This window comes from Arctopsyche grandis, chromosome 1 (genome assembly GCF_051622035.1).
Source record: "Arctopsyche grandis isolate Sample6627 chromosome 1, ASM5162203v2, whole genome shotgun sequence".
Classification (NCBI taxonomy): Eukaryota; Metazoa; Arthropoda; class Insecta; order Trichoptera; family Hydropsychidae; genus Arctopsyche; species Arctopsyche grandis.
Window position 1 is genome coordinate 9769568 of NC_135355.1, and position 26599 is coordinate 9796166.

Sequence of the window (26599 nt, forward strand, 5' to 3'; positions counted from 1 at the left end):
ACCTAAGTGCAAATGAAGGTTCGTATCACGTTATTTAAACATTGTTTCAAAGTTCGCTTTCCTGCAAAACAATTATCAGATGACGATTTACATATATGTATGTACATATGTATATCATGAAGCTATGTCTCTAGCCAACTAATATGTCAATGATTTTGACAAATCATTGCCTGATCAGATACTTGATTTCCGTTCGTGCTTAAAAGAAAATAAACCTTGTAAAAATAAAGAAGATCAACGTGTTCATAATTTGGCAAAGCTCTTCATTTGTAATTTTTATAATTTAAATTCGTCATTTAAATCATCTTGTTCCTCACGCTTCCGGTAACTGTAGCCACTACAGAGCGCTCGTTCACAAGTTGAAACTTATTAAAAATTACTTAAGATCAACTATGTTACAACATCGTCTTAAAGTATTAGCAATGATTAGTATTAAATTTTAACAAAATAGTCGTGTTTGCCAAAGAGTCCTGAAAAAAATTTTTCTACGTAAAAGAGGTATGAATTATTAATTTGGAAAGTTATTTTGCTGTAAGGAAATAATATGAATATATGGGAGGGGGGGGGGCGCCTTAAAATATTTTGCGGGGGGGGGGAGGCCTGGAATTCACGCTACGCCACTGAATTACATACATCCGTATTACTAACGATTTTAGGTTAGGTTAGGTTAAATTAGGTTTCATTTTTTTTTGTTCATTAATAATATGTTCTTCGATATAATGTCGCATGCTTTCAGTTTTTAGTTTAATCCGTCATAGGCCGACTATGTACATACATATATGTAAATATGTATGTACTTGTTAAGAATGTCAACTTGTTATTTCTTTCGTGAATATTTACTACGTACGGATAGCTGGTGTATGAATTTACTAGTATACGTGTTCATTCATTCTCCCGTGTATACTGTTACCGGACGGTTTTGATGATGCATACACTTACTAGTCATTGCATACTGATTCTAGCTTTACGCTCTTACTGTAACATTTACATCAAATTCGTGGAATTGCACATTTCATGAAAATGTCAAAATAAAAATTCAGTTAATGAACATTACAAGTCAGTTGCTTTGTTCATGAATATGTTAATGTATATTACTCTTATAAAAAAACCATTAGTTGTCGTTACAAGGTTTTTATTTTAATATTTGAATGTCAAATTAAGCTTGGATCGTACAGTAAATTATTCAATTTTTTGTTCATAGTGAACGTCGTCGTAACAACGCACGTTGAAATTAGCATCACTATGGTTTAAAGACAGATTGTTTTATATAGTAAAAAAGTGTCACGACGAATCGTCCTCGAACATAACGGCGAACGACACAACGTCCCCAACAAAATGAATATGTGACATAATGTCTACGGGCAAAATTATATTTGGTTTAGTTTAAAAAAAATCACAAGCTTTTCTCAATTCAAGCACTATGCAATGAATTCCTGTGTAATTTATGAAATCGACAGATACTTTCGTGAAAAAAGCAGCAGATTTGCAATATTCGTGAACTGAGCATGATTGGATGCACAATGTCACGAATTAATTGTAACATAATATATTTATATACAAGATGTTTGATTTTTATTTTTCCATTGCACGTTAGTACAATTCCTTTGAAGTTAGACATTTTTTACTTTATTTTAAAGAGTTGTCTATGCGACATTATGGATATTAAAAAAAAATAAGTAATACGATATAAATTATTTGCAATCGATCAAACGGGACCTTTCAAAATGGGGACACAGACAGGAAGCGTGCACTGACAAATATGGAATTTTAAAGGAAATTCGGCATAAACAGACTGTCGAAAATTTTGTGTCGTCGGATGAGCCTTGTATCCAGACATTCAGATTTGCGAAGACAAAAAGAACTCAAAACTAATATGCAGTGAACAGAATTTGATGCAGTATCACCTGCATCAAATTCTACAGGTGATAGGGCGCGTGTTCGTCATAGCAAATTTGAGCTGAAAATATAATGTCACAAAAGCTATTACAAAACTGATCAGCTATTCTAACATTTAAGAAATGTACCTATTTTTATCAAATATAAACTTGGGTACATTATAATAAAAGTCAAAGAGAGGTCATGTATCATAATATGTAGGTACACATGTTTTTCTAGTCAACATATGCTAATTACATACTTTGGTATATTAAACTGTTTAAATTTCATCTAGCACGCCCATGAATTTTATATTCTACGTAATATGGTTTCGAAAGTACATATGTATATGTATGTAGTAACTACAATATGTATGCATAAAATTTCTTCGTTCTTTAAGAGATGTACATACATATATAACAAACATAAATAAATCAAAGTACATATGTATTTATTTATTTCAATTGTTCCACAAATACCATCAATTTAGGATCTAAATATATTTTTTAAACTTTCACTTTTTTTTTTTGCAAACTAAGTACATGCGCCCCCCTCACTCTTCTTCAAAACACAAGAACTACGATAAAAGTCATTCGAGAGCTTTGTAGTAATTATACTTTATTCTTCAAACGTTGTTTATGATCACTAAAATAATTGCCAATAAAAAAATATCCATTCAACCTAGGCCTCCCAAAATTAAATCCTGAATACGTCAATCTGTATGTAAATACATATGTACATATGTGCATAAACTGTTAATTTAATTGGATTGAACTTTTATTTAATTGTTTAATAGTTAATAATTCGAATGCGACTTGAATTTAAAAAGTATTTTTTATTGCAAATACATATATTTGGATTAAAATGTTTTCAAATATAATAAATGAAAAAGTTATTGCACGTCCGCGATTTGTTGGTTTATCTTCACTTCGTTGTAATCTACGCTGGGTCATAAAGTAAATTGGCGTGTAAGTATGCCGGGCATGGTTATAATTAATTATGTATATATTTATTTTTATACATATGAAGTTTTTTATACATTGATAAGAATATATGTAGTTGTGATTCTAAATAGCCAGTAACTCGTTCTCAACATATGCACATACAGAAGTAAACGTAACTATGAAAATGGTTGGTAATTGTGTCCCGATTTAACCGAAATTGGTTATTAAATTTTAAATTTACTTCCATGGAGGAAAAGTGTTTTTTCAATAACTATAATAATACAGTTTTATTATTTTATCGAATGTTTACAGATAATAATAGTGTTGACATTGGTCTCTTTATTGAGGTAAATATGAATTTTTTTTTGAGATCGATATATTTTTAGTTCAATTGTTTTTATTCAATTCTTTGATCATATATCGTTGAAGTTCCGTCAATTCAGATGGAGATGTCAACTCGGAAAGAAAAAAACAACAAAATGCTCCAGAAATGACGGGATTAAAAGTTGACAACAGTGGTAAAGAAAAGTTCAAACAAGAACAATCGGAGATTAATAAACGATCAGCGGATGAACCTAAGCAATCGGGTCTATCCAAAATTTTGAACGTTATTACAGAGCCAATCAAAGGTACGGTGCGATTTTTTAAAAATCTTTTACCTTCAGGTAGCGGTTCTGACACTCGAATTGTTGGTGGAACATCGGCAATGAATTATAAACCAGTCTATAGTAAATTCCGAATGTGGGGACCGGGCTAAGATGTACGTATTGATCTAGTTTTAAATGCATACAAACGCAATGTAATTTTGTTCCTTATTTAATAGACATTTTTCATTCAGTTATTGAGCCACAATAAATGTTATATAAATGATATAAATAATTTTATTTTCAAAATAACAAAGGTAGTGTAATACATACATATATTTACAAGTAAACGGACTACTTGTCATACATATGTGAACCAGTCACAGGACAACCGGTCGCTCTAGATCGGTCACACGTGATCACTCGTCACACTAAAACTGGTCACACCCTAAAACTGGTCACGATAAAACTGGTCACACCCTAAAATCGGTCACGAGAAAACTGATTGACCGATTTTAGGGTGTGACCAGTTTTAGTGTGACGGGTGATCACGTGTGACCGATCTAGAGCGACCAGTTGTCCTGTGACTGGTTCACATTTGACTAGTAATCACCGAACCATATTTACGTATATAGTGATGCACTCAAAAATAAAAACAAAAAAAACACTACAGAAAACAAATGATGACATAAACAACACTAGAAATAAAATTAAACAAAAAATAAAAACGGTAAAATTCAACAGATTTATAAAAACTAAAAGTAAATTTTCATTACCAATTTTATTAAATTTGCAATAAAAAAGTTAATCCATCCCCCCCCCCTGCATCTACTGAGTGCGCCACTGGGGTTTCTTGGGCCCACCTTACAGCATAAACTGAGTTGATGAGAAGCATGGCAAGGATATAGTAGAGAGGATGAATATATTGAAATGGCAATGGGTGATCGCGAAGCTAGAAGAATGGAAAAAAGTTGCACAACAGAAGTGCTAGAATGATACCAGAGACATAGTAAATAATGTGAAAGAAAGGCCACAGGGAAGATGGATAGACGAAATTAGAAAAAAAAAAGTGTGCGGATTGATGACAGTTGCTTAAATCTAATACGAATGGATGCATATTGGAGAGACCTGCACCCAGTAGTGGATGGTGAATGGCTGTAAATGATGATGACGATGATGAGTTGCATTATAACTGATAGCCCTTACGACATAAACTCCATCGAGAGTTAACCACGTGAACTATCATACTAACGAGAACTTGAGTGCCAGATATTCAGTATTCGCGATTTTTGTGACAACGATTGTCGTGTGCGCCATCGCAAAGTGCAAAATAATCCGTTTAGCCTAGAACAAAGCATCGCAACGTGAGTGCCCCGGCCCATTTTATACCGTGGGCACCACTTTAATCTAACGCATGCGAGTGAGATCGCGTACGTTAGATGTGTGTGAGAGAGAAAACCTATGCTAGTTAACATTTTGTCACCTATGTATGTAGGGACTAGCTAGCGACTGCCGATGAAGTACATATGTATGTACGTAGCTCTACGAGTCGTAAACAATGTGTGCCGCGAATATCAACACACATTGATCAAAAATCTTTTTTCTGGCAAAGTAGCGTTTTTGATTAAAAAAACCGCGTTCAATCGCCCAAATATACTTCTTATTTCATCTTAATTTCCAAATATACATCTTAATTTCATACGATTCTTTATTTACTACCAGACATATCTATTATTAGGGTCTACCTCACGGACCGGAATGTGAAAATACCGAAAACGCAAATATCGGAAGGCAAAGATCGAAAATCGAAAGATCTTAAGTCGAAAGATAAAAGAAAGGGTGCATGGTAAACGGTACATACTCACCATAGGCGGATCCAAGGGGGGTGCCATGGGTGCCATAGCCCCCCCTTGGGATGAATTTAATTTCATATATATTGTAAATTTTTCATATTTAAATTTGTTAAATTTCATATTTAAATTTTGTGACGGATTTACATTTTTATAAATATTAAGTTCCATTCATTGTAAACCTACACAAGTTTTCTACCTACATGCAAGGGTCCGAAGATGAAAGTGACCGTCCGTGCTGTTATAGCAGAAAATCCCCAAATGGCCCCCTCCATGACCATTGTTTGGATCCGTCTATGATCCTCACGTACGTACTCACTTAATTTGCGTGAGTAGAATACAACAGGAACAAGAGGAACAGGCTTTTCCTCCCGTATTCTGCGCGCGCACATTAATACGGGAGAAAAAGCCTGTTCCTCTTGTTCCTGTTGTATCCTGCTCGCGCAAATTAAGTGAGTATGTACCGTTTACCATGCACCCTTTTTTTATCTTTCGACTTAAGATCTTTCGATTTTCAATCTTTGCCTTCCGATATTTGCGTTTTCGGTAATTTCACATTCCGGCCCGTCACGGAGAAAACCGGGCTCTACAAACGAGAAAACACCGAATACACCCATATACATATGTACATATATATGTACATACACCCAAAACATATACATATACATAACACATACCTGACACGAGTACCTTTAAAGTACATACAAATGAATACAAACACAAAAATGCAACGTTGTCATTGTGAAAAATGAACGAATTCATACAAACGCAAACAAATATCTATTTTCATATTACACACATATCTGAAAAATTGGCTGTAACTCTTCGGTTCGATTCGATTACCATTTCTATGCTTTTTATTCATCAAAAAGTAATATAATCAAAAGAATTAGCAGAAGAAAATTAAACGTGTAGCCCGAAGTTGAAAAGATTCTCCGGGGTGAGAAGGAAATAGGATAATATAGGCACATTTCAGTGATCTTCATGATGAAATATATTGAAAATTTATTTCTTGATGATCCTGTATGTGCACAAAATATAAATATATTTTATGCGTTTTCACATTTACGATTTATTTTTCAATGGCACAGTTTATTTTCGCAATACCAAAAATTTTATTTGTTACACCAAAGACAAATTGAATGTTTAACGATAACTATGAAGGTAGAATGATTAATTTGTCATCACAAACATCCACAATTTCACAGTTCACATCGTAAGATGGTCGTTGTTGAGACTGTTGAGAGCGTTAACTCGGCTTTTGGCAGTTGTGGTTGGCGAAACGAAAACGATCAGCTGTCAAGTGAAAAATATTCGTCAGCCAGCGGCTGGCAATTGTGACGTTCTTCTTCCTCATGGCTGATGGCTTACTGGCGTCTGATGCTGGAGGGTCTGGTGGTGATTGCTCTCCTATTCTTTGCAATTCCTGTAAAAGTACCACCACCACAAACAAAACAACAACCCACACAGCAATTCCATTCGTATATGAAACAATTCAACAAATCGTATCAAACAGACACGTCAGAGTATGACAAAAGATTCCAAGCATTCCAGGTTTGTGTATTATATACCCAAGTATTGATAATCTCGTGTGTGGCACACAAGATTATCCATATCAGTAATAATAATTGGTCCATACATTCCTTCTTCTCTATACTTCTATATTTACAAACACTGAATTACAAAATGTGTCTAAAGTATTATAGTTTCAACCAATGGAGCTATAGTGAGTTTTTTTGGTTTACATAAGAATCTTTTTTTAATTCTCTCTATAAGTATACTTAAAGTGACCATACGTCCCGTTTTGAACGGGACCGTCCCGTTTTTAGAACAGGACCGTCCCGTCAAAGAACTAATGCACCCGTAGAAAGAGTCTTTTCGCAGATGAACAAGTTGTGGACGACCGAAAAAACGCAATTCCAAGTCTCAGTTCTTAAAGCGATGTTGATAATTAAAATCAATTTTAAGAAATCCTGCCAAGAATTTCATTCTTATATAAAAGCTAACCCAGTAATACTTAAGAAAATTTGTTCATCAGAAAAATATAAAACAACATAAATTTTTTAAATTTATATTATTCATTCCTGTTCTTTTCTTTTCTTCTTCAACATTCCTGTTCTCTCCTCCGACTCCGACCCTTTCCAACAACTATGAGATAGTATTTAGTGGTTTTATATAGTAGACGTTTATATTTATATATAATATTGTATTTTTTTATAGGATGCTCTTTCGTCCATTGAACTGTATAACTCACTGAGAAAACACAATGACACGGCAATCTACGGTCTTACTCAGTTCTCAGATCTCACCAAAGATGAGTTCCTATCAAATCATTTAACGAAATCAAAGCAAATCCGTCACAAAATACCTAATCACAATGATAACTCTGAAGAAAATGATGATTTCAAGCGAAATCCCTCAAAAGAACAAAGAATCAAAAGACAAATATTAGGCAATGGCCTTCCCCCAAAGGTGGATTGGTAGGATTTAAATCATTCTTATTTATAGCGTGTTTCAAATGTGTTTTTAAATAAAATATTAAAATTTAGGCGACTGAAGGGTATTATAAGCGATGTCAAAAGTCAGGGCTTGTGTGGAGCTTGCTGGGCTTTTAGTACAGTTCAAACCATTGAAGCAATGTATGCCAAAACCCACAATTTGACGTTGTTGAGCGTACAGGTGGGTTATTTTGCTATAAATTTTTAGCATTTCATAAGTAAAATTTAATTTTTCTTTACATACGACATAACACATATTTTATTTATACAAAATTTTAATTTAAAGTATATTTATTTTGGGTTATAGCAAATGATTGATTGTGCTGAAAATGGAAATTTGGGTTGTATGGGTGGAGATATATGCGGATTGCTGAGTTGGCTATTTAAAAACAACATCACCATACAATCAGAAAAAGAATATCCTTTTACTTCCAAAACTGAGAAATGTCACATGAAAGCATCTTTGCCGAAAAAGAACATTCACATAAAAAAATATTCATGCTTCAGGTTTTTTTACATTTTATTTTCATAAGTATTTTAATAAAAATTCATTCTACATACATGTTTTTTTATTATTTTTTCAGTTTGGTAGGAACGGAAGACGAATTATTAAAATGGTTAGCAAACAATGGACCTGTAGCCGTAGCCATAAATGCCTTATCATGGCAAAACTATCTTGGCGGAGTCATCCAACATCACTGTAGTGGTTTGCCGGGATCGCTAAATCACGCTGTTCAAATTGTAGGATATGATTTGACTGCTGAAATACCTTATTACATAGTAAAAAATTCTTGGGGTACAACATTTGGCAATAAAGGCTATGTAAATCTTGCTATAGGTGAAAACATATGTGGTCTTGCTAATGAAGTATCCATGATTGATGTAGTCTAATTATTTTTAAATTGGAAAATTAAAAGATCAATTGATTTCATATGTAGCTAAAATATGTATTTTTTTTAATGTCTCAATTAAATGCAATTTGCTCTACTTATTGTTAAAAATTAAATTCAAACTGATAACAGATTGAAGTTTAATTTATAGGATATAATAAATGCATAATTACATGTTATATTGTAAAATTATTTTCCGATTCATTTATTAGAAATTTTGAGGTATTTTTAAATATATCGTACAAAAAAACCTTCTAAAATCTGATTAGTACTCTAATTTGTAACATATAAGACTGTATCGGTGATATTTTTGTGCCAGATTTAAATAACTTTAGTTTGAACAAATGTGATTACACTGTAAATTTTCAAAAATCTGCAAAATTAAATAATTTGACAGTCGTCAAATTTTATAAGTATTTAGAATGAGTATTCTAAAAATATATCCAATGCACTTTACTACTATCTATGTATGTACATATGTATATAAAACCTACTCAACTATATAGTAATATGAAACTTAATTTATATATATGTAGGTAAAGTTTTATCTTGAATAATATTATTCATTTGCTATTTTCTCTGCCGTTTTAATATCCATTTATTTATATTTCATTTTTATTTTACCATTTTGGCGCAATACAGTGTATTTCCACAATTTTCCAAAATAAATAAATAATTGAGTTTCTTACCAATATAATAATAAATGATGTACATACATATGTATGTACCTCATCACAATTTTATTTTGAATTGAATTTCAGAAACAATAAGACATTTTGAAATGTGATTATTTTTATAGAACAAATATGTATATATGTATGTATATACCTTATGTAATATAATGTATTATTTATATAAATTTAGTGTATATACATTCATAGATACTTAAAAATACTGTGTGATTCTATTATTCACTTTAATCAATACTTCGGTAGTAATAAAATTTAAATTTAACTTAAGAAAATATTTTTATACTGCTCAATTATTTTTTAATTTATTACAAAATAAATTGTTTTTACTTGAATCAATTAAACAAACCATTTTTTTTAAGATTTCATCACTGTTTTATATTAAATAATACAATGCATAATTCCACAACAAGAAAATTTCTTCAACCAAAAAAATTGTTACATACGATACGTTCATATAGGCATGAATAAAATGATTTGTTTTGATTGTCTCGATTCATACTGACTTATCACCATATTACTCACCACTTATAATTTTATACAAATGTACATACATATGTACATTTGTATAAGAAAAAAATCCTACTAGTTAATATTATATATTATATCAGAAAAATTCCAGTTTATGATTTAGTACTATAACTTTTCGACGAACAATGCAGTGATTGCTTACTTGATTCACTTGAAACATTGTGGAATATTGTATTAATGCTTGGATACTGATGAAGCTTAAGAAATTAATGAAGACTGAAATATGTTTTAATCATTGACCTAGAACCTTTTTTTATATGAATTCTTGCACCTTAACCCTTTGCCCGCAGCAACTTCCGCGGCACTTTTTGTAGTGAATTTGTTAATCGAGTTTTCGACCTCAAATATATATATATTATAAGATTTATTCAAGTGACCAAATACATACATATGTCAATTGTCACCTGAAATATTTTTTAAAATAGTGAATCACGCCCCAAGTATTTTGTTTACACAGTGAGTCCTGGCATTTTATACGTGACGTCTATGGCAGTCATCCGCGGGCAAAGGGTTGAGATAATGACTGTGTACAAGATGTATGTATATGTGCATTTATAAAAACATATTGTGGATTCTTTTTTTATTTATTTGTATGTACATATTTTAATATGGGGATGATTGTTCTTATCTGATCAGAATTATAAAACAAAATATTTCGTTTTAGTTTTTCATTTTCGTAAGTCGATTCATTATATTTATGTTAATAATTAGTAAAAATATTAAGCCCGATACGACATATAAAATCTTCAAATTGAAGAAATAGTAAAAGTTTTATTTCGTTTTCATTCTACCAAAAATATTGGTTTATTTCATGTTATTGTCCGTTTTTATCATGCATGATAAAATCGAATATCAAAATCTTTTACCCTTTATTATTTACCTTTTTATTTATATATAAAATTCATCAAATAAATATTTTTTCATACTTGTTTTATAAGTAATATTTAATATCATGTATTAGAACCTACCTGAAATCGTAAATTTTAATTGAACACAATTTTTCTTTAAATTTAAGATTGCGTGTTTAACTTTTATTGAGATTAAAAAGTTCAAAAATACTTCTATAGATGATCACTAGGATTTTTCTGCCTTCTCATCGTGACCGTTCAATCCATTATTACCATTTCGGGCACGAGACATATCTCCCCATGACAAATTTAGACAACTTCTCATACAGCTATCAAGAGGCGGAATCATGTTCCTGGGTATTAAAAATGTTGATAAATTAAACAGATCGATGAAAACCTTATAGCGATCACTGAAATAAGACAACGATTATCAAAAATTATTACTTCATAACCACATATGTACCTTATAAAACTTATTGGGATACCTTAATGTGGATCTCAAATATTGATATCCAGACGATCCGCCTGTACCTAATTGCTGTGACCCAATCATCCGTTGCACCATTATGACATGATTATCTAGAATTTTAAATTATATATTAATATTACTACAATATTTTTGTTGTTAACTACTATTTTTTACAGTAATTTACATCTCCATTTTGTAATCAATGAGTCAATGTCCATCAAAAGTGTAAGCACTTGATGCGGCTGCGAAAAACGAGGTTCATCTCTATAAAATGTGATCATTATAGCACCTTGTAAAGCTCGGTGTGTAAATCTGCAAAAAAAATAAACTTATGAACTTTTGAATTCGGAATTACGTGCAATATACATATTTCAATCATAAATTCTTTTTGTATTGATACTTGAAGTAATTGAATTTATTAAATATAATTTAGTATTGATTGAAACGACAGATTTCACCTTCTTTCTCCTCGTGAAACTAATGCTTCATGAACCGTGGGATCAAATATGGATCGATATACTTCTTTTCTCTTTTCTATATCCATAATTCGAAAGGATCGAACATCTTCATTTGTCTCAGTCTGTAAATGACAATCATAAAATCATTACCTATTTTATTTAATATTACGGTATATTTTGATTTTGTATTAAAATGACAAAAACCGATCGGAAGAATGTAAGAAATATTGTCAGACCGATAGGCGGAGTGAAGCTAAGAAGAGCCTTGTAAAAATTCAATTGCTTTTAAAATAATAGAGTGCTTATACACCTCAGTTGCCTTAATTTGTTCATCCAACATCTTTTCAACGGCATCCTTGAACTTTCCCCAAAAATTAAAACCTTCATCTTCAAGCCCGGGTGTTCTTTCAAGCCAACCTTGAAGTAGATCCAACAGAGCTGGCTCACTCTCAGACTTCTCTACAGCACTCATTGCTTCGGGATCCCGCCCAAAGACTGTTGAATACTTCTGATTATACTTCACCCTATTCTCATGTTTAACTCCGAGCTGAAATGTTATAATTTTGAAATACATATATTTTTGTAAAATTTCTGAACTACATAATGAATACATAATCTCATTTACTTTGTTTTCCATTAAACGAAATTGCAAACTTTGAAATCCTGACGCTGGACACAAATACTCTCTGAAGTCCATAAAATCTAATGGAGTCATTGTTTCTAATATCATAACTTGATCCACCAACAACTGTAAAGAATATACACAGTTCAGCTGCAATTAATAACAGTAAGCAACAAAAAAAATATACTGGAGCAGAGACTAATCAATCTTTACCAAGTTTGACCCACTGAATTCGAATATGATTTTTGTTTTTTGCTCTCAATTAACCCTTTGAATGCTGACCAACGTCGATCGGCGTCCATGGGCCTGAAAACGCCGATAGGCGTTGAATTTGGAGCATGTATCAAGTAAACAAGAATACTACCCGCCAAGCCTTTCTAGGTAGCATTGAAAAAAAATCCATTGAACATGGGTCGTGTAATCTGTGTCATTCATTTGTCAACGCTTATAAAGACTGGTTTACACCGGAATTCCTGAATTTATAACCATAGCAGAATTTTCTGATGAAAATCCCTAACTGCTGAGTATTTTAGATTGTGTCTTGTCATTTAGATTGTGAACATTACATTTTAACAAAAATGAAGAAGATGGAACTAGTTTTGGAAAAACTCATTCATTAATTGAATTTTTTTGTTTATTTTATATTGTTGCAAGATACATACATATATTAGAGAGTCTAAACGCACCCAAAGGGTTGAGAGATATGAGCGTTTAAAAAATTTGGCAACTTTTACATATTTTTGACTTGAATTAAAAATCTAGTGTTGCTGTGTCAAGACTAAGTATTGGAATCAATAGTCAGATGCTTTTTATGTTGATTGTCATTTTTTATTGCTTTAAATTAATAAATTATCTAGCGAATTTTAAAAGTCAAAAATATAGTTGTAAGCTAATTTCGCTAGTTTTTCACTTTACCACGTTTATTTACGTTATGTGATGATTGATCTGCTTATTAAGCTCCATTGAACTAAAATTATTGACTTTCAATATACAAATAATAGTTGTTGGTTTAACTTCTCATTCATTTCACTACCGACACAGTTATAAGACTTCACCATACGCAACTTTTCTTTAATCCACGCTCTACATATAAATGTATTATAGTGTAAAATCTGACACTAAATAAGGAAATTTTTCACCAATTACCCGAAAATATCCGGTCAACCTTCGATAGCGGTAAGTTAGCCATTGAACCCAATTTCATCAAAATTGGATTATTGTCATGGCAACCTTGGAATTTAATTTTAATTGTAGCATTTGTGTACATATGTATGTACATATAATATACCCGAGTATCGAAACTTAATTTTATGAAATCTACCTTACTTCCCTCCTAGATTTATTCTATAAAATTAATATAAAATACTTGGTTTGATATAAGAAATGCATATATATTTTACATGAAACTAGTGGTTTTACCCGGCTTCACTTGGTATAATTTGTAATATAAACAGTTTAAACATGACAAAACAATCCAATAGTAAACATTGATTTTTTTTTTATTAAATTTATTTGAATCGAAAAAAAATAATATTCAACGATATTGATATCGTCGTCATAGAAACTTGATTTTTTTTCGATGTTCCCAACAAACCTTACATACAAAATCTCTTTCGAAATTACATATACATATATAAGATAGTACAATACGTGATCATTTTTACAGTGTACAATATGGATATTATACTTTGAATCAGGGACCCGAACTGTTATTTTTTTCGTTCCGGTTCGGTAAAAAAAATATATCGGTTCAGTTCCGGTTTTCGGTTCTCTTATATTTTAATGCTAGCTAGCAAGTTGATTTAAATAAAACCACACCGTCTATAACTCTCTTTATACGGCTTTTCGCTATAACTTATTGTGATCATATACATTGTTAAAATGTCAAAGGAGAATATTTCCTAGCGTTAAAACATACATAACATAAAATAATACAATGAAATCAATAATTATTAATTATGTTAAACTAAATCGTGAAATATCCTCCAGATATGAATTTTAGGCCTGAAAATGAACCGAACCAAAACGAAAAAAATACCGGCTCAGTTTCGGTTTTCGTTCCGGAAAAATAACGGTTTTTTCGATTCGGTTCCGGTTCAGATCCCTGCTTTAAATTCTTTAATAAGAAACATGATATTTCTCAGATATCTTACATACATATATTTCTGTATTGAAATGTTGTTATTATATTTTTCGTATCATATTTATAATAACAATGATTAATCTTAAATAGGTCAAGCGAGGTCATTATCGAGGTGTGTACATACATATGTGGATAAGCTACATGTATATGCCAAACAACATTAGATATATTATCTATATTAATAATATTATTAGTTTTATATGACGTAACTTATTACTGTGTGAAATTAAAAAGTATATTAAATATAGGTAATTTTCATCTCCTTTGTACATATGTACATACATATGAATGTGTGCATATTATGCATAAACCGATAAATTCAGTAATTTGATCAGCAACTTTTTCTTTTGCACTAACGACCGCATACTCTGCCATTCCAACGAAGTATTGAATATCTCAGGTTTGATTGACTTTATAGTTCAGACGTAAACCATAATAATTTTTTTCTCAACATACTTCAATACACAATAATAAAGTAAATTTACGTGAATGAAAGTGGTGAATTTATACTAGTTTTACTATACTATACTATATTTTATTACTATAATTTGTTATACATATTTGAAAATTTTGGAAATTAGTACTTGAAAAATGTTTCAATAAATAGTAAAACTATATACATAAATCATATTTAAAATTTTTATGGCATATCTACTAGCCGGCGTTACTCGGTCAAGTCCAGCATTTCCAAGCTTCGTTTGGATAAAATAATTTTCATAGGGCTCCAATCCGTTCTAAAACATGTACATCCACAGTCTAAATTAGCACGAGTAATAGTATTCCGTGAGGTAGTCAAATAACTATAAAATTGTACGGTCAACGCATTTGGTCAGACATCTTTATATGGGAGACTTTTAATACCAGGATCCACACCTTTCCAAAACCCGTCTAAGGCTTAAGTTAGGTACCATGAAGTAGTATGTATACCTTTTATTAATGTATGTATAGGTTTTTGTACTCATATTGGGTTCTTGTGGACTATGTATTATATATAGCTGATGTTGCCCAACTGGTAAAAGTTTTTTCAAAAAATTTTGTATAATGGCCCCTTAATTCCAGACTCCGACCCCTACCGAAGCAGTTTTAATTACGAGTCATATAAGATGAAAACTGTGAAATAATGAAATTGCATGCCGAAAAATCACCCTTGCCCGGAAATTTTCGTATGGGAACCCTTCAATCCCCGGCAAGCCCATTTGTTGGTCCCGAATTTAAAGCTTCATATAGTTTTGCATAGCTGACAGATATATGTGTGTACATTTGAATATGGGTAAATAAATAGATTAGAAATTGGTTTGACCAACTTTCTTTTTTTTTCTTTCACAATAAGAGACCAAGATGAAATACAGAATATTAAATTTCGAATTGTATACACATAGTCTGACTTGGTGGATTTAGCCTGAAGGTCAATCCACCTTAATGTGACCATACTTTCTCGCCATCCGCAGACCTCAACATTTAGTATTGAACGTTTGGTGTCTGATATCTAACGGTATCTAATGTCGGAAGCCCCGCACGTTGAGAGCCTCGCCTTAGTAATGTGATACCTTCGGTTTTCAAATGAAGAAATTGACAACTTACTAGTTACTACACCCTCAGTTCAAATTAATTTTACTTTTAAACTAAGATCGGACAACTTGACGTATACTGAACTTTTATTGATTTTTATTGCTAACTTAAATTATCCTGCTCCCTCTCCTTTTCTAAGTATTAAAATATAAAGAAAAAAATTAACACACACACACACCGAATGGTTTTTTTATATACCTATACATATAAGGGAACCGGAACTGAAAAAATAATCCTGATCCCGAACTGCGTGGAATCAGGATACGGAACTGAAAAAAAAATCGGGATCCGGAACTGAAAAAGAAATCCAGAACCGGAACTGACAAGGAATTCCGGAACCGGAAATGGAAAAGGTATCGGGATCCGGAACTGAAACATGAATCGGAATCTAAATCTGAACAGAAAATAATTGAAATCGATATCGATATCGTCGTCATAGAAAATTATTTTATTTTTTCGATCACGTCACAAATTCTACCAACCAAATCTTACATACATACGTAATTACATACATTAAACCTTACAAAATCTCTTTCAAAATTACATATATATTAGATTTATGTACATACAATTGTTAGTCACTTTTACAGTTCTAATGCACACTTTTTTGTTCACTATACATTTAAAATCTGTCCAATAGAATTTTTAAAATATGCCTTTGTGAAATGAAAATATGGTGCTTATTAGTACAGTATAAAATAAAAAAAATATTGACTGACTGATTAGAGAAGTAAATCGTATAAAAAGCCTTTAAATACTGTCAAGTCAACAGTGTTGCCTATCGCTTTCCCAGCCAAAATTACAATTCGAATTTCACACCAAGAAAGGGCTTAAGCGAATTATCGTCAACAATGAAATATATAGAAATATATACCTTCAAGATGAGAGCTATCCTATTAAGCCTTTTGAGGATTTCCATCGTGTGACTTTCGTCTAGGGCCGCCACATCGAACAGACATCGTATAGAATCCAACTCGAAAATTATCTGCTTGAACCAAAGCTCGTACGCTGCATATTTGATCAACATTGTATTATAATTGTACATGTGTACAGAGAAATGTAATAATAATAGAAGGGCCTTTACGAATAAATAATTGCTGTCAATATTGCGCGGTACGTCTCTATAAATACGCTAAAACGCACGGAATACAATCGGATCAATTTATGTTCTTATAAAAATGTATCCCATGTTGTTTATTGTGTGTTTTTGAATGCATTGTGCAATTTTTACCGATGCTTGCCCATCTTGCGAGTAATATAAACAAACAGAGAAACAGTTTTTATCGCACATACGTCGAGCACCAAGCATCAAATACCACTGATACAAAAATAATTTAGGATTGTCTGTGGACAATCGTCACTTGACAACAATAAAGCCACTTCTATTAATATAACATTTCTCTGTATGTGTATGTCAACGATATTTTCGAAATTGAATTATTCGTACCTTGATGGGTAATGATGAAAAGGTGTTCATCGTGAACAGGTCTCTGCGAGCGCTCTGACAGCATTCTTTGTGCGCTGAGGATTCTGTCCAGCTGAAGATATTCGCCGTACAGCATCCCTCCTCTACAAGCTTCGTCAGCTTGCTCCGCTTCTGATTTACCACTTCAAATAATAACATAATAATTACATTTATTTTTTCAAATATCGTTAGATATATAGAATGTTTCAATAAGACGCTTAGGATTTATTTTTTGATTAAAATTAAACAATCAAGATAATTAAGACGAGAGAAATTAGCGTAAAAAAAGAAGAGACAAAGAGATTGTGTGGAATATGTGGAATGTGTGGAATCATCCGATATAATATCGCTATTGTGTGTGACTGTCTGTTTGTGTATCTGAGATAACGCTTGCCGTACTATAATAGTCGTTTCGATTCGATATATGTATATATTTACTTCACAGATAAACCACTGCTAACAAAACTTACGAATATAATCAAAAAAGAAAAAAACTTAAATAATACTGAAAAAAAAACTTATACATATATACTGTTTGCTACCAATTTTTCCTCTAGGCAAATAGACGGCGCTCTGAGAATTTACCGCCATCTTTTGAAAATTCATTTAATTAATTAATTTTTCTATTGGTGTTTTATATTGTTTACATGTAGGTAGGTTGGTAGTTTATACCATTTTTTTTCATACATAACAATTAAATATAAATATTAAATTAAATATATTTAAAAGGTATTTGAAAAAAAATTCGACCGCATGCGGATCGAACACAGAACCGACAAATTTATTTTGTTTAATAACTTAAGATGCCAACACCCATGCGATGATATTTCATCGGGTACAACACTAGTTCTTATAGAACAGTCATCAGTCACCTTTTCTCGAGATATTGACCACGTTTTCGCAAATGCTCGGCTTTACGATGTTGGCTTTGATAGCCTAAAACTGGTTTATTGACATGGACTTTTCTTTTAACGTGACTCCAAATATAATATTCTTATCACGTCAGATTACATCCATTTTCTATTGCCTATCAAAAATAGCGAGTTTTGGAATTTGGAAACACCGCAGTCAACATAATTCGAAAATAACAGTCCACAAAAAATAAATATATACACTGACGTGAAAAACGTTATTTCTACCGATTTCCGTTTTATTTATTTTATTTTTTTACTTTATCATATTAAATGGGGTAATTTTACATTGAAATAACTCACATGGCATTTCTTCACATTGTTAAAGTATGAAAAAAAAACTGAAACTTTGTCGCGCGTACTTTAAACACGAGTAAACAGTGAATAAAATAAATAAATAAAACTCTTTTTTTGTATTAAAAAATACCTTCAAAAATACCTCTTAAAACTATCACGATTGTAATAGGCTGTAGTATTATTTTTCATGAATTCTCGATGGATGGAATTTTCGGGTGACAGATGTTCTGTGATCGTGATTTTAGTGACGTATGCGAGATCGCTTTGTGCGGAATAATGACAGAACCGTACGCACATTGTATATACATATGCAGTGGCGGACTGGCCATACAAGCGAACATGCCCGATGGCATGTGGGCCCCACTATCTGTTAGAAAATATGGGCCCTCAGTAAAATTAAATAACTTTTTAACTATTTCACGTGTGTAAAAATTTATAGGATATTGCACTTTGGGACCTAAAGTTTGGGTATTTCAACAAAACAAATTTCTTACGATATACACAAACAACTAATACCTGCTTTAACAGCCCAAGGATTGGTTAACTTTTTTTATTAGGCTCGAAATGTAAGTTTCAACATTTGCGTGGGCCCTTTTGCTGGGCCCATTTCTAACCTCAATATTATGTATATACCAATACCTATGTAACAACTACCTACTGAAATAAAAATGGGAATAAACAAATTTCCGTGAATAATATAAACTGAATTGCTTAAAACAATTTTGATAGGATGATTCATCATCAACCAGCGATTTAAATTTACTTCATACTTTCAAAATAACATTTCATTATACTTCGACGATATAGTAAGATTTAAATACACAATTTTAAACAGTTTCCGAATTTAAAATCTATTCGTAATCTAGAAACATCCATGTATATAGAAATATAGGATAGGGGCCCCCTCCCCAAAATCCTGATTTTCGCATGTTCACAAAACTTTATCTATAGTTATTACGTACATATGTATGTATGTATGTACATAGATAAAGTGAAAAGACAGTCGGTAGAAATTAAGTTAATTGATAGTGTTTTAGTGACTCAGTTTGATGGTCGATTTTTGTTGAGCATGTGAAGATTTTTAGAAAAAAATGATAATTATTCTATCAAAAATAAGATTATTTTTTTCATATTTTATAACTCAATACGGTGTATGCAAAGAATATTTTCCATTTTAATTCCGATATAAAAAAGATTTTTTGAAAAAAAATTCAATTTGAGCAATCTTTGCCTGCGCCCCCCAAGAAAAAGCTGAAATGACGTCCCTGATTGTTTTCTATCGAAAGTAAAAGCCGCTTTTATGCCGCATTCTTTTATGATGCATTCTATTTACCTAGGACAAGGGTTAAAAAGAAATATACAATGTAATTTATGGATCTATTTTGCTTTTGCCATTTTTCTTGTACTTAAATTTGTTTATTCCCATTTTTGAAAAATTTTTTTTTACCCTTGATTTTTAGCGTGATGGAAAGAAGAAAGTTTTGTTATATGGGGGGGGGGGACGACAAATTTTTTAAACCCTGGGTGGGCCCCCTTTGACTCCTGGCATGCACTAATTTCAGTCCCAGTCCGCCACTGTACATATGTATATATGTTTGAATATACGACATATGCATGTATGTATTTGTGTATCTGGATATTTTCTTACGTATTGTATAGGGAAAAACACATTTGACATTTTAAATTGGAGTCGGGGTTGTAATCGTTCTATGGGAAAATGTCTGATTCAGAGGCACATTTTTAAGCGACTCCGCATCCCTGGTAAATAGTAGGGCTTCCAAGCCGGCTTAAACCGAAACCAAAAAACCGGCTTTTTGACCTGTTAGCTGGTTTTTTTGGTTCAAATCAACCGGATTTTTAAGGTTTTCTTTAATTAATGTTTTTTTTTTCCTCACAACTAACAATTATGAATTTTAAAATCCTATGAAAGATGTGTATATCTAAACTCTCTTTGGTAATAAGCGTATATTTCTTTGAAAAACAAAAACAAGATACAGCACTTAGTAAAATACATGGGAATTTCCAATAAAATAAAAGGAATTGAAAGTCCTTTTTTTTTGAGAAGTTTTAAAATGTTTGTGATATGCCGTTTCTAATGAATTCGTTTCCGAAGTTGCCAACGGATTTGGATTTTTAATGTAAAGCTTTTGGATTTTTAAGCTAAAACAGATGTGTAAAAATAACTTTGAAAAATGGAAATATTTCATAGTTCATTACGTTTTCGGACACAACGTTAATCCCACCAAATTCATCTCAGCATTGTTCTTAATTATAGTTTTTTTACGAGGTAATACATATTTTTTTTAATAATATATTTTTGATAGTAGCTTATTTAAATCATTTAATTATTTGTGCTTATTTAGTATCTGCCATTTTATGATATATAATAAAAATTGTTGTATTTGTAATATTTGTAATAATAATATATAATAATGATCTTATGAAAGTTCATAATGTTTATAACTGCATTTAATTTATAAAAAACTATTTTTTTTCAACCGGCTTTTTATTTGTAAAAAAACCGTAAACCGGCTTTTTCTTTCGGGCGGTTTTTTGGAACCCCAAAGTAGACACACTAACAGAAATAAATTATCGTCAAATATTCTCGCACGATCTTCATATAATGAAATAAAATGGTAATTGGATTACTCTGCACATCGCGATCGCCCAAAAGACAATTTTTGCCATGAAAATCGTGAATACGGAATATTTGGCACTCGAATTCTCGTTAGTACGATGGACTTTTCGGCTGCCAGATGTTCCGTTATAGAGAATTTAGTGACTTTTAGGCAAGCGCTTTGTGACCAATAATCATCGAACCAAATAAAATATATGTAGCCCATCAATTGAAATATTTTTAAGCGGCGAAAAATATTCAAATAGGTTTATTATATAAACCAACCTATGTATACTCGTAAATACACATACTTATACATATTGAACTGAAGAATTCCGGTTATTATTTTACAATTCAAGATAAATTTACGATAAAAATTATTGAAGGATTCAAATTTACATTTTTTGCCAAGTAAATATGCAAATCAGAAAGTATTATATATAATATACATACGTATATACACAATTTAATGTTTTTGTTGTATAATTTTATGATTCTTTCATGCATGTTTCTATATACCTACATATATTTTTGTATATAATGCTAGCAGTGTTACGTAAAAAGCGAACTAAGAAGAGGCTAGTAAAAAAGCGGTTTACAACCAACATTGTAATGCTAATTTCACTGACGCCTTAATTATATAATACAAATAACCACTTACGAATTTAATTTGCAAGCTATGGAAATTCACACAAGTAGAAAAAACCTACCATTTAATTAAAGCATTCTAGACAAAATTAATTTAATTAGTATATATTTCATGCATCTATTGTGACATACATACTTATTTATTTATTTATTTTTATTTTACATATATACCAGGAAGGCCTTACAGGTAAATCCCAATGCGCCTTCCTGGCCAATTACAAATACAAATGCAGCATTTTTTTATTATAAGTCGTTGAATTGCGAGACACTGAAAAAACTCGCAAATTAACGAGACATCTATGAATTGTACATAAATTTTTATTGTACATCCATCAAATTTCAAATAGTGGTGACATAGTAGGTAGGAAGGATTTTTAGCCAATTTTTTTTTCCAGGAACCGTTTCAACAATGAAATCAGAGAAAATTGGCAAACTCTGATAGGAAACGATCAACCTGGAGTCACAAATCCAGGTCTGACCAACAGCATACTCTGAAAAATTCATTTTCATTCAGGGATAGAACCCGGCACCTTCTTGACGGTAAGCAGAAGCTTAACGTCCGAGCTATGCTGCTGGCTATATGTATGTGTAGGAAAAAAAACATAGTCAAACATACATACTAACACATAATTTTTTTTCTAAGCCATGAAAACGTGATCACTGATCGATTCTAAGTTCAAAACAATCAAAATCTCGAGATTGAATTTTCGCATAATCAACAATTTTTCATCTATTGTACTATGTATGTACTACGTACATACCTACACATAGCCATAGCTAGGGGTGACTATGGAGGCATTCATTCGGAAGCGAACCCGCATACACTCACGCGAACACAAACATCCTCTTATAGGTATCAGAACTCAGGTGAGTTCAGAGAGTTAGCGACAAAGCCAACGTCGAATTTTCTACTGGCCACTTTTTTTTAAACATTAATTGAAATTTTTTCCTTCTCGCCATATAAAAATACGTAATAATAATTTTATTTGGCGAGGTTTTAAACCATTTTTTTTGTTTTCATATTAAACAATTAAGAGGGCTGGATACCCGAAACCTTAATTTTGTTATATATATATACATATATTGAGTGAATGCCACAGTTGCGCCTCGACCAGATAATACCTATTTTAAATCGACAAAATCGAATTTCCCCAGTTTTCTCCTCCGAAAATGAACCAATTTAAAAAATAAGTTCATCATGGGTATGAGATAGATATTTTCTGTTTCTAGTTGTATTTTTTTTTAATAAATCGTTTAACTAGCACGCTGGACTCTTTTCGTGGGTGTAAAAATGAGGCGATTTTATAGATGTTTGGTGGGTCCTAGCTCCTATAAAAAATAACTAATCAAAAAAATAAAATAAAAAATAGAAACATGCCTATGGTGGATATCCATAGCAAATTATAAAAATTATTTTCTAGTGCCATAATTGAGGAAGGGAGAAGTCTAATGCGTTTGTATGGATAAGGCGCTGGTGTCCAGCTCTCTTAAATATATATATTTTTAATTAAGATTAAATATATTTTAACGATATTTTAAAAATAAAATTAATTCGAAGTTGCGGGGTCTGAACCTAATCCGCACTACTTGCCAGTGTGGTACGCAGGCCAATAGACTACTGTCCCCAATGGAGGAATCACTCTAAATAACACATAATTTAATTGCGATCTACATATATATGTAATTTATAATATTCAAGGTTACGAGTTCAATGACCGGGGTTTGTTTTTACATAAATATGGGTATTAAGTTTTGTAAATTAAACATACTCTATATTTTTGCTTACGTCACGCGATGTAAAAATACGTACTTTACATATTATCCGAATCCCGATTCCGATTTCGACTTCAATGTTGACTTCATGTTTTATAATTTTATTATTATTTTTATTGCATAATTTAATTGGCATAGCCGATTTCCGATTTCTGTTTCAGTTCCGATTCCGATTAATTATTACTATTCATATTGTAACTTTATTTTAAATCATGTATCAATTCGAAAGCACCCGTTGAAATTTCAACATATGTATGTACATACATAGCACTAGTATATTATAATTATGAAAATTACATCACGATTAAGGCTTCCAATCCCCGGGATCCCGGTGTTTTCTGGCACCGTGAATCTCGGTGCTGAAACTAGTTTGAAAACCGGGATTACGGTGCTGGCAGAAATTTCTTTAAAAATATTATTTTTACAAAAATAATATGGAAAAAACATAAAACAACATTATATAATGAACCATAGATACACATTTATTCGGATGGTGAAATCCGAATTTTTTACATAAAGTAAATGTAATTGGAGATTTTTTTTTATATTGGGTGGATTATTTCAACTATTTGTAAAAAACAAATCAATGAATCAAAGCGATGTTTTTTTCTTTATTTAATTACATTTTCGGATGTGTTTTATTTAATCTTAGAAATTTATGGATGCGAACTGAAAATTTAAAGAATGTAGCAAAACTCTCAAAATTAGTACGCCAATATGGGAGTATTTTTTGCGTGAAACATCGGGAGAGTTTGCAAAATGCAATTGAACTTTTTTTTCTTATACATTTGAAATCCCGGTGCTAGCACCGGGATCCCGGGATCGGAAATTCCCAGCACCGCAATCCCGGTGCTGAAGTAACCTTCCGGGATTGGAAGTACTAATCACGATATATCACACGATCTTGAACGAATTCTTTGCGCCTTGAATTTCACACATATTTTATTTAATAAACAAGAGAGCTGAAGACTTTTTCGTAAATAGATTTGATAATTTAGTCCGAAAAAGTCATAAAAATAACGAAAAATGGATTATTCAATTGAATTCAATATTCTATGTACATAGTCGTATATATTTCTTGGATATACATATATTACTTTTAAATGTGAAAATAAATATACACTATCCCTAAATAAAAAAGGTGATATAAATTTTCGATTAAAAATAACGCCTTAAAGTGGAGGGGGAAGGAGGTGCACCTGTGCAACCCCCCCCCTTCCCTAAAAAAAATCCTGGCTGTGCCCGAGTATATACGTAAATATATTAATAAATAAAATTTACGGAATAGGCACATATTAGATATATATTAATTTTAGTCACATAATGAACGATGATAAAAAATATACCATCCTATTCTCATTCAAATTTTACAAGTAAATAATATAATTACTAAATTGCCATCTATCCTAAAATTTTATAAAAACTTAAAAATTTCGACTTACCCTATAGGACATGCCATTGCTTCTACTACTTAAATAGTCAACCGTTTGAAATCAATATAATATATTTGATTTATTGACTTTAAATAATATTTCTAGATGTGCAAGTCTTTGATTAGGAATATATTTATGTATATATTTATTCCTTCCAAATAATTTCAAGTCAGTTTTGCAGACAACCTTCGTTGACGAGAGTGTGAACTCAACTGATCCAGAACTTGAAACGTACATTTGCATATACATATGTATATGTAAATATATATGTATGTATGTACATCTAACATTATACTACAGCACCCAAACACACACAAATACCATTTTTCTCGTATTTTACTATGAATAATAATATGAAATTAAATAGAAATAAAATATTTTTCTTTAGTTTCCTAGCTTCACTACCCGTTGAAATGAGCAAGTCCACCTTTTTCATTGTTAATTAATACGTGAAAAGCACAGATGATACGCGCAGTTAATAAAGTACATGTACATAATCGAGAATATGTACATGTACTGTATTAACCCAATTTCAGAATTATATTTAAATGTGTAAACAAGTGAGGCGTATTTATGATACATCAGATTATAGTAATTACATAATTATTACTTATTACAAGCCTTTTATTATTTTATTTCTAAAAGTACATCGCATCTGAAAACTGTATAACTGTTTGTACAAATGTTCAATTCAAACCAACTGCTAGTATAACGGAAGTAATATTTTCAAACCTTTAAGATGACGCAACTTAAAATCATACATAATTATTTGCGTAAATCCAGTTTATACCGGTCTAGCGTGGATCAAATTCAATGGCGTGTTATTTTTTAAATAATTGTGTTTTTAAAATTCATAATTATCTCATTATTAACCCCTAAATCTGACCCAACAAACGCATTATAATGACATGACGTATTGTTTTGCAATACTTGATATATGGATAATAGTAAATGTTATCAATTAAGTACTATAACATTTTTCCGGTCTATCGAATTTTACGCTCTGCTTTTATCACTTTTTTGAATAAAAAAACCAACCGAATTGTCTGGCATTACATTAATGCGGGTGAAAAGTAAGAAATTGAATTTTTAATAAGATTGAATATTATGAGATATTTTAGGGTAATTCTTAATTAATAGGTCTGGAAGCATTTTTAAGTGATCGCGAAATATGTATTTTCATCAAAAACCAACATGTTTGAGATAAGATAAAACGCGTTCTAATTCACATAGAACTAAAAAGCGTTCGAATCACATAGATCTATACCAGGCCTGGGCAAACTTATTGGATGAAGGGCTACATTAGAAATTAAAAATGAGCGGCGGGCCGCAAGTAAAATACTATTTTAGATATACATTATTTATGATCGTGAAGGGAATTAAAATATTTTTTCTTAAAATTTCATACAAAAAAATAATTTAATTTGACGAATGAAACTGTTTTGCATCTTTACCAGCTTTTTAATTTCAGGAGAAAATTTTGTA

The 26599-nt window shown here is 31.4% G+C and overlaps 3 protein-coding genes across 3 annotated transcripts; 2 read left to right on the plus strand and 1 right to left on the minus strand.

The window, feature by feature from the left end:
• The first annotated feature begins 2957 nt into the window (after nucleotides 1-2957).
• On the plus strand, nucleotides 2958-3576 carry LOC143909271 (uncharacterized). The gene is made up of 3 exons (XM_077427182.1): nucleotides 2958-3006; nucleotides 3132-3166; nucleotides 3249-3576. The coding sequence occupies exons 1-3, from the start codon at nucleotides 2998-3000 to the stop codon at nucleotides 3574-3576; spliced, it is 372 nt and encodes a 123-aa protein (XP_077283308.1). The 5' UTR covers nucleotides 2958-2997.
• Nucleotides 3577-6464: 2888 nt separating this feature from the next.
• LOC143918168 (cathepsin O-like) lies at nucleotides 6465-10517 on the plus strand. The gene is made up of 5 exons (XM_077439918.1): nucleotides 6465-6807; nucleotides 7474-7733; nucleotides 7803-7932; nucleotides 8059-8258; nucleotides 8336-10517. Exons 1-5 carry the CDS (start codon nucleotides 6616-6618, stop codon nucleotides 8640-8642), a joined length of 1089 nt encoding a protein of 362 aa, XP_077296044.1. The 5' UTR covers nucleotides 6465-6615; the 3' UTR covers nucleotides 8643-10517.
• On the minus strand, nucleotides 10452-25631 carry v (Tryptophan 2,3-dioxygenase vermilion). The gene is made up of 9 exons (XM_077439905.1): nucleotides 25124-25631; nucleotides 17418-17578; nucleotides 16845-16978; nucleotides 12262-12384; nucleotides 11947-12183; nucleotides 11637-11758; nucleotides 11363-11490; nucleotides 11195-11288; nucleotides 10452-11119 (listed from the first exon to the last, which is right to left on the minus strand). The coding sequence occupies exons 1-9, from the start codon at nucleotides 25138-25140 to the stop codon at nucleotides 10936-10938; spliced, it is 1200 nt and encodes a 399-aa protein (XP_077296031.1). The 5' UTR covers nucleotides 25141-25631; the 3' UTR covers nucleotides 10452-10935.
• Nucleotides 25632-26599: the final 968 nt, after the last annotated feature.